At 40.1% G+C, this 11,531-nt stretch overlaps 1 protein-coding gene across 1 annotated transcript; it reads left to right on the top strand.

Annotated features, from left to right (window-relative positions):
• Positions 1 to 361: 361 nt before the first annotated feature.
• Cbr-glh-4 lies at positions 362 to 8,000 on the top strand (the record flags this gene model as incomplete). The annotated part of the gene is made up of 16 exons (XM_045237423.1): positions 362 to 366; positions 411 to 493; positions 534 to 771; positions 815 to 946; positions 991 to 2,189; positions 2,231 to 2,417; positions 2,461 to 2,664; positions 2,727 to 2,764; positions 4,379 to 4,445; positions 5,218 to 5,237; positions 6,353 to 6,655; positions 6,715 to 6,799; positions 6,845 to 6,992; positions 7,043 to 7,236; positions 7,281 to 7,584; positions 7,629 to 8,000. The coding sequence occupies 16 exons, from the start codon at positions 362 to 364 to the stop codon at positions 7,998 to 8,000; spliced, it is 3,579 nt and encodes a 1,192-aa protein (XP_045094732.1).
• Positions 8,001 to 11,531: the final 3,531 nt, after the last annotated feature.

Here is an 11,531-nt window from a genome sequence, read left to right as displayed (position 1 = left end):
ACCGCGAAAACTCGGAGAGTGTTCCAATCTGGCTGAAACTTTGGGGAAAACTGGAGAAAACTATAGGAAACTTTTTGTCAAAGTTTGGTGTCAAAATCGACTTTGAAAATTTGGCTGGAATTTCAGACCCCATTACCGTAGCACCGGCGAGAACTAATCTCAAACTACGAGTTTCATAAAAACAAAAATTTTGCCGTTTTTCTCTTCAGCAGAAGTGATTCGATTCCACATCGTTAGCTGCGATGATACCTTCACTTCGTTCCAGTGTTAATTTGTCCTCATTGTTCATTATGTTTCTAGAGAAATAGATAATTTTAATTACAGACCTAATCAACAAACTTCTTAATAAAATCTACACACAATGAGGTAAAAATTATTTTCTAAAATTTGGTTATAGTGTTTATTTCCAGCTTCTCCGACGATGGATGGGGCGACATCGAAGAGTCGGAGGTCAAAGTTGCCGTTGAGCGGAAGAATGTGGTGCCAACTCCAGGTAAGTGCGATTTCAAACGAAAATACCTGAAATCATTCAGCTCCTGTGAAACCAATAACTGAAATGGGATTCAAGCCATTTCCTAAATCAGAGGTCGAGAAATCACGGATGAAGATGGAAACCATCGAAGAACATACCGCGGAACTCGTTGACTTGGATACCGCGCTGGAACCTCAAATGGCTGATGTTCGCCCAAGCAATGAGGTGTCCTTGCAGATGGGCACAATGAAAGTGGACAGTTCAGCTGCTGCAGATGATAGCGACGATGGATGGGGAAGGTTTGTGTTCCCATTGAGTGCATTAATAATGTTTCACTTACAGTCCAAGAAAAGACGATGGATTTCGTGGACCGATTATCACTAAGACTAGCAGCATGCTGCCTCCTGTTAGAATTACGCGCGCACCGGTCCCAGCGGCATCAACTGATGACACGTTCGATATAGATTCGCCAAGGTAATGGAGATAAAAGCGGCCAGAGATAAATTTCTCAATTTCAGAGCACTTTCTCCAGTTCAAACTGCTAACAATGACATAACTTCTTCTCAGGCAAAGTCGGCCGCGTCTTATCCCAACGGCTCTGACTCTCAGAAAAATTATAAGCCGGAACCACAATGCGTCAAAGAAATCCCAAAAACTGTCTCATTTGGCAAATCTCCAGCATTGGATGAGGTTGCTCAAACCGGAAGACCGGAGCAGTCTGGATTCGGCTTTCCTGCGGAGTCCAAACAAAATGAACCGGATGTCGAAGGAAATACGAAATCATTCGGATTCGGAAGAGGGGCTGGATTTGGCGGCCCGACTCAACCGAAAACATTTGGAGTGAATACCGATTCAAGAATGAACACCGCCAGTTTTGCACCTCAGTCTGATAAATTCTCTGAAACTAGAAGTGATTTCGGTGTGAATACAAACAAAGCGTCTTCCGAATCTGTTCGTACCTTTGGCGCCAACGCCAATGCAACTGGATTTGGGACATCTGGATTCGGAACATCTTCTGCATCTGAAAATAGAGCGTCTTCGGAATCTGTTCGGACCTTTGGCGCCAACGCCAGTGCAACGGGATTCGGAACATCTTCGGAATCTGTTCGTACCTTTGGCACTAACTCCAGTGCAACTGGATTCAAGTCATCTGGGTTCGGGACATCTTCCGAATCTGCAAACAAAGCGTCTTCCGAATCTGTTCGTACCTTTGGAGCCAACGCCAGTGCAACTGGATTCGAAATATCTTCGGAATCTGTTCGTACCTTTGGCGCCAACGCCAGTGCAACTGGATTCAAGTCATCTGGATTCGGAACATCTTCTGTATCTGCGAACAAAGCGCCTACCGAATCTGTTCGTGCCTTTGGAGCCAACGCCAGTGCAACTGGTTTTGAGACATCTGGGTTCGGAACATCTTCTGCATCTGAAAATAAAGCGTCTTTGGAATCTGTTCGTACTTTTGGCGCCAACGCCAGTGCAACTGGATTTGGGACATCTGGATTCGGATCATCTTATTTTCCTGGAGGTTTTGGATCTAAATCAACTGGAGCTGGAAGTGCTTTCGGTTCCACAGCAAAGCATTCTTCATTCAGAGGACAGTCGGGAAACGATCAGGCTGCAGATAGCGCATTCGGTGGGAATGGGTTTGGAGCTTCAAACACCAATAAACCCGCTTTCGGTAGTTTTGGTCAGTTTAAGAAGGACGATGGGTTTGACGGTGAGAACATTCTAAATTTCAGTCCAAAGTAATTTTTATAGTTGAGAGCACGAAAAATGGCGGAGGCTGGGGAGAGGATGCCCAAAACTTTGGTGGTGATAAACCTCGCGGTTGTCACAATTGTGGAGAAGAAGGTCATTTCTCAAGAGAATGTCCAAAGCCGAAACAACCAAACCTACCATGTAGAAACTGCAACGAAGTCGGACATTTCTCAACGGATTGCGATAAGCCTAAAGTTCCGTTCGGGCCGTGCCGAAACTGTCAAAAAGAGGGACATTTCGCAAAAGATTGCCCCGAGGAGCGTGTACGCATCGAACCTACGGAGCCTTGTCGTCGTTGCAATGAAGAAGGACATTGGGCTTCCGAGTGCCCAACTCGACCACGCGATCGTGAGTGTGAAGCTGTTTAAATATGTAACAAATTTTACATGCATCGGTTCAGTCCGGCCCAGTATCCAAGGGTACATCAGAAAAGGGTACATCCAGGGTACATCGAGTTCTTAGGGTACATTGGATCAGAGGGTACATCAGTTCTCAGGGTACATCTGGGAGGTAGGTTCAAGGGGTACATCTGGCGTTGGTTCTGAGGGTACATCGGAGAAAGGATCCCAGGTTACATCGACAAGTTCTTAGGGTACATCAATTAAAAATTTTGTAGTTGTCAGCTGGGAGATATTTAGGTTTACACTGCACTATTTTATTTGTTTTTTTTTGTCGATTTGTTTGAAAATGTACAGTTTTTTTATTTATTTTTTTTGATTGATTCATTTATTATAGCTTGTTTTCCTGGAGCTTATCATACTGAAATTCGCTGTACAAAAAAGGTGGAAAATTCGATTTTTATCAAAACAATATGAGTAACTTTCAACCAAAAACTCTCTTCAAATGTTCCAGAACAGGAAACATCATGAATTAAAAAATTCAAGCTCTCGGAAACTTTTCGGATTTTTATTTGGAAACATGTATCTATAAAATCACTAAAAAGACTCCAAAACGAAATTTGTTTTCAATTTCACAGAAACAAAAAATGTGGATGAGGTAGGGTTTGAACTCGCCTCTGCATTTTGTCGTGCACAGGTCCTGGGCGCGCATACGCATAATGGATGGGCGACGGAGGACGCGCCGATGAATTGGGTACAGGGAAAGGACGCCGGTATGGGGCATATACGGGGCATATGGGGCACACGCTTGCAATGCGGATCCGGATACGCGCGCATTCGGAACACTCGATTCAGCCTCTCCCGCATCGCACACATATGAGACTCATCGCAGCTCGTTGTTCGCGATATGTGTCAAACGGACTTCTAGAGGATCGCATATGGATCGGGTCCTTTATGCGCATCATCGCCCAGGACCTGTGTGCACGTACGCTCACCCCTAGACTACTTCACCGATTTTCACCTTGCCCACCGCGACCCGTACATATCTTCGGTGGTTTCTAAAGCAGGAAGAAAGTTTGAAGGTGGAATTAGCAACAATTTCCGGAAGGTTTTCCAAGACAAGACATGTAAACTAGTACTGGCTAGTTGAAACTCCTGAAAATTAGGACTGAACTTCCCGTATTCTTAGTTTTCTCTCTGTTTTATTTTTCTGTAGGTTTCGAATTCTGTGGAGACGAAACGAAAACCGATGAGAGCTTGAGAGTCTTGATGAGAATGCAGAAATCCCGATTTAGACAGCAAAACTATGAAACATCTCTTTTTTGTCTTCCCAAATTAGTGAAGAGCTCAAAAATAGGGTAATTTTGTCTGAAGTTTTTAATTTTTAGGCCAGGTCATTGATTTCAGTGGTTTCCGTCGCTGTGTCCAATCGCTCGCTTCCGTGTCTTATCTCCCTGTGCTTTAAAAAATTTTTTATACTAAAAATGCGTTTTTCTCTCGAAAACGTGTACTTTACTGCTATGTTTGTGTTTGTATTCCAAAAAATGCGTAAAATTCCCATGGGAGAGTTTCCAGAATTTTCTAGGCCAGCAGTGGCAGTGGCCGTGTCGATTTACGGGGCTCCTTTTTTTTTTAATTTTTCGTCCTATTTTCTCGATTTTCAATAAATTTTGGCCGTTTTTCATAAACTCTTTCGCAGAATTTCGCAGAAAATAATTAATTTTTGAATTATTGCAGTGATTTGGGTCTGAATTTTGAGTCCTAGACTCATTATTCGAATTTCAAAATCTTGGAGTAGAAATGGTTCCAGATTTGTGGTCCGAAGCCGAGTACTTCACAGTTTTAAGTAAAGATGTCTTGCAGAAATTGTTGAATTGGTGAGAACGACTAATTTCAAGATTGATTTTTACAAAGAAAAAACATATTTCAGCTCCACAGTATAATTTCCTCTCAACTGTTTCAAATTTCCTGAGTTCACAGGAGTTGGATCTCAGATCACCCAGATTGATGTTGATTTGGAAAAAATAATGAAGTTATTGCTTAGCAAATGCTTTGAAAAATTTCACCGAATTTATTCAATCGCTCACTGAGAAACAAAAGGAAAAGTCAATAAACGGGAGAAAGAATGAATCTAGACGATACCGGCGAAAATTTGCTAAGAACTCCCGGAAAAACTTTTCTCGAACTATCCATGGGTTAGTTTTCTGATGCGTTATGTGTATTTAGATTGGACTTTAGAATCGAAGGCTCGGAATCAGAAGCTTCTACAGAGGATCTGCAGGACACTGACGGCCAAGGAAGAACCGATGAGACTCTGCTCATTGAAAAGGAAAACACTACAATGAACACTGATGTTGGAATCTTTCGTGGATACTGTTGGAATCTTTCGTGGATACAGAAGGACCAGAAAATTCTGTAATCAGCAATTCGTGCGACGATAATATTGATATTATCACCGATTCGATCTTAAGAATTAACAGTTCTATAAGTCACAGTTCATCTTCCGGCTCTCCTCATAATGTTCGCTCGCCTTCACTCAAGGAGAAGTTTTTCCATGGATATATGTACGCCGACACGGATGATAGTGGCAAAGAAGACAAAATGCACAGACTGAATAGAACGAATGACCGTGTAGAAAAGAAAAATGAGTCCTCTACTACGAATTTTAGGTAAGAATATAATGTTGCATGCTAAACTAGAAATCTTATTTGTTACAGATCTTCCAGCAGGAAATCTGCGAAAAGAGCGTTGGAACAAACTGAACTCGCCAAATGTACATTGCAGTCCACTGCAATTCCACGAAAACTGCCGAAACGCGATGTAAAAGCGCCAGAAAGATTGGGATACAGAAACTAGGACCAGATAATTCGTAATAAACAGTAGTAGTTTTCATTAATTTTTAATAAAACTGGTTTTTTGTTGACATGAGTTTGCTCTCAAAATCATCTCTTAATGTCGCCGGTCGGCCCTCTTGTTGTTTTTGAAGGTATCATCATGTTGCGATATTCCAAGGATTTGTTTTCTTCGGCAGGCTCAAAATGTAATAGTACATCTATCGCATTCTGTGGATACAAGCTCCAATAAACAAATCTTCCTTATTAATAAAACGCTAGAGGCGTCTGTCCGTCCTCGTGTCCGTCTGTGGACTTTTGAAAAAACTGAAAAATACATATATATTTACGTGACCCTTTTATTTAGAAAAAGTGAGAAACGAAGATTTGAAAAAAAATAGATGGAATCGCGCCGAAGGCTCACCAGCTTGCTGGTCAATCAATAAAACTATGAAAAACTGTACATTTTCAAACAAATCGACAAAAAAAAACAAATAAAATAGTGCAGTGAAACCTAAATATCTCCCAGCTGACAACTACAAAATTTTTAATTGATGTACCCTAAGAACTTGTCGATGTACCCTGGGATCCTTTCTCCGATGTACCCTCAGAACCAACGCCAGATGTACCCCTTAAACCTACTTCTCAGATGTACCCTAAGAACTGATGTACCCTCTGATCCAATGTACCCTAAGAACTCGATGTACTCTTTTCCGATGTACCCTTGGATACTGAGCCGTTCAGTCCGTTGTGTAAAAAACATTTTCGGGGGCATCTAAAAATGGGCTGAAAATAATAGTGTGTCAACATTCAAAATACTTAGCCATATTCTCTTATAATTTTAAACGGGAAATATTTTCATGGTCATCTTGAAAATTTGGGATAGACGCCTGATAGCCAATAACTACCGTTGTCTAACAACATCATACTAACGACATTGGTTTGATTTTCAGTAGAAGGCAACATTCTGGTTTCATACGACGTGGTTTTTGCTCCAGAAGAAGATATGTTCAGTGAAGCTGTCAACAATGACGATAGAATGAACTTCGAACAGAAAGTTGTTGCTTCAATGGGAGACAACGTTATTCCGGATGTTGCCACATTTGAAGCGTTCAAGGTGCTTCCACAAGAAGTTCATGACAATCTAACTCGTATGAAGATGAACCGACCTACTCCGATCCAGAAGGCTGCTTTTTATCAAATCTTACATGGACATGATGTCGTCGCTTGTGCTCACACAGGCAGTGGAAAAACCTGTTAGTTATAATTTGTTTTCTGTTTGAGTGTTATTCACAAAAACGCCCAATCATTTCAGTGGCATTCTTGCTCCCATTGGTGATCAACTTGCTCGAGGATCGCCTACAAAACTATAACGTCAAGGATGAAAAGCCGTCTCCGCGGTACTGTCAAATTTTATGAAAAAAAGCATCGGATGTCATTTTCAGTCTTCTCATTATTGCACCGACTCGGGAGTTAGCAAATCAGACATTCAACACTGCTCGCCAATTAACCTATCAAACAGGACTCAAGTGTGGATTGGCATATGGTGGATACTCTCGCAGTGCAAACCTTCAACATCTTTCTAATTTTGATGTTAGTTTAAAAATTCTGTTGTTATTTGATTTGCATTATATACTTTTCAGCAACTCGGTATTCTTGTTTCCACAATGGGACGTCTCAATGACTTTTTGGAGTCGGGCGATATCACTCTTGACAAGATGAAGTTCGTTGTACTAGACGAAGCTGATCGCATGGTCGACTTTACCGATTTTGGAGAAGAAGTGAATAAGATCATTGGTTCACCACAAGAGCGCACTCAACAGACTATTCTTTTCAGGTGATATTTTATAGTTTTCAAATTTTTAAATCCATATTTTTCAGTGCTTCATTCTCGGAAAGTTTGCAAGCTCAAGACCTGCCGAAAATTGTCAAAGAGGGATACACAATGCTCCAAGTGGACAAGTTTGGAACTGCTAATGTTAATATCGATCAGCATATTCTTCCTGTTCCTCGTTCTGAGAAACGATCTGAGTTGTATAAACTCCTTGGTTTCGATGAAAACACAATGTCCATTCTTCCTGATGCTCGCATTGAGAAAGAGAAAACATTGATTTTTGTCAATTCCGTCAAATTCTGTGATACGCTCGCTTCGAATATTTCTAGTTGCGGTGTTTCCTGTATTTCAGTATGTTTTAAAACCTTTTCTTGGTACAAGAATCATGTATTCAGATGCATAGTCGTCAGAACCAAGAACAACGTGATCGTACTCTCGATGACTTCCGTCATGGAAAGTTTCAATGTATGGTGGCTTCGAATGTTTGTGCTCGCGGATTGAATATCGCAGGTCTCGATCATGTGATCAACTATGATATGCCTGATAAGAAAGGATTCGACGAATACGTGAATCGCATTGGACGAACCGCTAGAGCTGGATTCACTGGCGTATCCACCACGTTTCTCGATGAGGAAAGTGACAGAGAAATCATCCCCAGTCTCGTGAATATTCTCCAGGAAGCAGGGAAAGAAATACCAGAATGGATAATGAATATCAACGAGCAAGAAGAAGAAATGAATGAAGAAGGAGAAAATGAACAATGGTAAAGGTTCCCCTATTTCATCTTCGATTCTTCGTAACATCCTATAATACCTTTTTATTGTATGAACCCACCGACATGATCTTTTAGAATGCATTAATATGCTTCTCTCCAACCCAATGTTTTATATGTTTTCACCTGCACCAATCTAATGTTTTCAAAGAACTGAATGGAAATGAACATTTTACCTAGTTTCTTCGATAAACACTGAAGAGACGGGATTTACTCAATACCATAAATTTTTTCATTGGTCCAAAGCCTTTGAAGAAACACCAAATGCTTTTTGAGCACCTCATTACAATACAATTACAATCTAATTAAACTTCTCTCTCACAGTCTCGTATGTGTAGTTCATCTGATTATCTCATGGTCTTCTTTACGGTCTTCTCTTTTTTTAGTTAAAATTCGAGATTAGTTGCGCATCCTTCGCTTCTGACGAAACCAGTAAAAAAAGATTCGAGTGATTCATCTCGATGTGTCCCGAATAATTGATTTCTGCGCCCCTTGTGCCCACAGAATTAACTCAGAAGAAAGTGCCGAATTTATTAGGAATTATTTTTGAAAGAACAATCAGCGATAATTGGAACGGGAGTTATGGAAATGATAATGGAAAGAAGGGATGTTTCAATACGACACTCCGTTGTTCCACTGACAATACTTGTCAAATGAGACAATTTTCAGATAGAAAACAGCCAGTGGTATAGCGGAGTGTCATAGACGAAGTCTCATAATATAATCATTACTAATAACATTCACCAAATTCCGTATGTGAGGATGTATGTCGCGTGACGGTTCACCCATTCAAAGTTAACCGATTGAGCTGAAACCTGGGCAGGCGAATCGGAAATTTTTATTAGTTATGGCCCGAGCCTTTCTATTTTCGGAATTTCGATTTTGAAATCTTCTGGAGACGTTCCTTTGTTTCACCACAGTAAAAGAAGGTTAGCAGAAAGGGGAGGGAGGAGGGCGAGAGAGGAAATGGGGGAGGAAATCCCACACACGTGTACGCCATTTCTCCCTCCCTCACTGGCGACCCGTGGTGTAGCGGTTAACGCACTGTGCCCGCTCTTTTGCCCGCGCTACGCGGGTTCGAGCCCGATCGGTGACAATTTTTTTGGTTTTTTGTAGAGAGTTCAGGAATGAATATGAAAATGTCTGACTGTTTTTAATCAGTTTGAATGAAACCCTAGCAAAGATTTTCCCAGTTTCATTAGTTTCAAATCGAAAGTAGAAATTTGAATAATTTTTGTGTTATCAACAAATTTGGGATAACAATTTGGTAGATAAATCGGTAAATTTTGCATTTTCGTTTTTCAGAGGCAAGTTCCAACATCCCAAAGTCCTGAATAGAGGGCGACGGTTCGCAAAAGTGGCAAAAATGATTAAGAGTTTGCATTCACCGATATTCAAATCTTAAAAACTTTAGAATTTTAGAGTGTTTGAGTTTCCAAGTTTTGAATCTTCTAATTCAAATTTCTTGAATTTCGAGATTTCAGGATCATCAGAAAAAACGTTGTGGACGTTTTGAATCCAAATCTCTGGCTTTACACTTCCTAAATTTACCAACTTCTCGAAGTTCAAAAATTGAACACTTAAATATTCAAAACTCCAGAAGCTAGAGAATTTGGAAACTCGGAAACTTGAAAATTGGAAAAATATGTATGAGTTTTTGAAATTCTGAGTTCGAAAATAAAAGAATTCAGCAGTTTGTTTCAGTTCAGAAACTCGATTTTTTCCAGAAACTCGGAAATTTTGAAATTTCCATCCGAGGTTCAATATCGAAAAAGAACTTTCGGATTCGCATGTTTCTGAACTTTCAAATATAAAACTTTCAAAACTTTCAGTTTATAAATACCTGGGTTTCCGTATTTCTGACTTCCACAGTTTCCAAAGTTTTGAGTTCCGAGATTTCAAATAAAAGAGGCTCAGCCCCTGTAAAGTGTAAACCGACTTTTCTATTTACAGTTTTAATTTCAGAGTTAGACTCAGAATTTTGAAATTAAAAAAAACCTTTGACAAGATCTTCAAAATTAAAGTTCGGAATTTCCAACAGAAGTTCAGTAAATTTTGAATACTGTACTTCCTCTAATACATAGAAACCCATCCGCAAGGTGTTTTGAAAAATAGAAGACCACCCTCTAATACATAGGAGCCCATGGGCCTCAATTAGAGAAAATACGGTAATTCAAAATACCAGAATTTTCGAAACTGAGATTTTAGAACTCGAAAGTTTCTCAATTCCTGAACTTTCTAATTTCTAAATTTAGGAATTTCGGAATTTCAGATTTTTAGAATTTCAGAACTTTTTAGAATTTCAGGATTCCGGAATTTCAAAGTTGAGATCCCGGGATCTCAGAATCGCATAAATTCAGAATTTTGGAATTTAGAAGGGCAGAATGAAAGTTTCGAGTTTTTCAAAACACTGAATTTAAGAATTCTTAACTTCCGAATTGCCAAATTTCTGATTTTTAAAAATTATATTGCTGAAAAACAGAAGACGACCTTCTAATGGAAGTCCACCTTGAAAAAGAAGTTGAAAAACAGAAGTCCATGGACTTCTATCAGAGGAAATACGGTATCTTAAATTCTTCAATTATTAAATTTCTAATTCCTAATACACTGAATTTCACAACTTCCAATTTCGAGGTCCTGAATAAAAATGTAGGAACGTTTTTGCAAGATTACGGGTACTGTAACCGGAGGCCAGGAGGTTCAGCCCCGGAGGGGCGCAAACCGACTGATATATTTTATTTGCAATGCATGGGGAAATCGATAGATAATAATTTGGCAAGAAATGGGACCTGTACAAATAAAAAGTAAAATGACCAGACGGACCGACTAGAGTCCTGTAGGTCAAGTGGGAGGGATCAGAATATCATAAGGGGTCGCTCCTACTCGCTTAGCAAACGCCACCGGACTGAGCTTAAAATTTATCGCCTTACATACACGGTTCCACATAGACAAGTTTCTGTGAAGGAAGCAGTCAAAGTATTGACCGTTGATTTTGAACAAATACGGGGCTCTGTTAGAATGGCTGGGAAGAATGTAGGACGACACAGAGGGAAAATGGTATGAGTTTATAACAATTTTGTGATAGGTACGAAGAACTAGAAGGGTGCGGCGATGAAGGGTGGTTAGCATAGAGAACTGGGATAGGCGATCGGTGTATGAATTGAAGGCCATATTACATCTCTGAAAGACTTTTCTGGTGAAAAAACGAAGAGGAGATTCTAGTTTATTGGCAAGTGTGGCATTGGATGGATCGAAAAGTTCACAACAGTATTCGAGGACCGGTCTAATGTAGGTGTCGTAGAGACGGAAATATAAACACGGGTTTTTCCATTGGAACGTTTTCAGTATTTGGCGGGACTTGAGTTTAGCAGAGTAGGCAATAAGATTGATGTGTTTGTCAAATTGAAGTTGATCATCAACCAGTATATCTAGGTCCTTGAATGAGCGATGCGGAGTAATGGGGGAACCCTTAATAAAATAAACTGTCTTAGGATTGCGTTTACCACATACTTGTGGAAAAAGATGG

This window comes from Caenorhabditis briggsae, assembly GCF_000004555.2.
Source record: "Caenorhabditis briggsae complete genome, chrI, whole genome shotgun sequence".
In the NCBI taxonomy this organism is placed as follows: Eukaryota; Metazoa; Nematoda; class Chromadorea; order Rhabditida; family Rhabditidae; genus Caenorhabditis; species Caenorhabditis briggsae.
The sequence above is the reverse complement of the archived record's forward strand: the minus strand, read 5'-3'. Positions and strand labels throughout refer to the sequence as shown.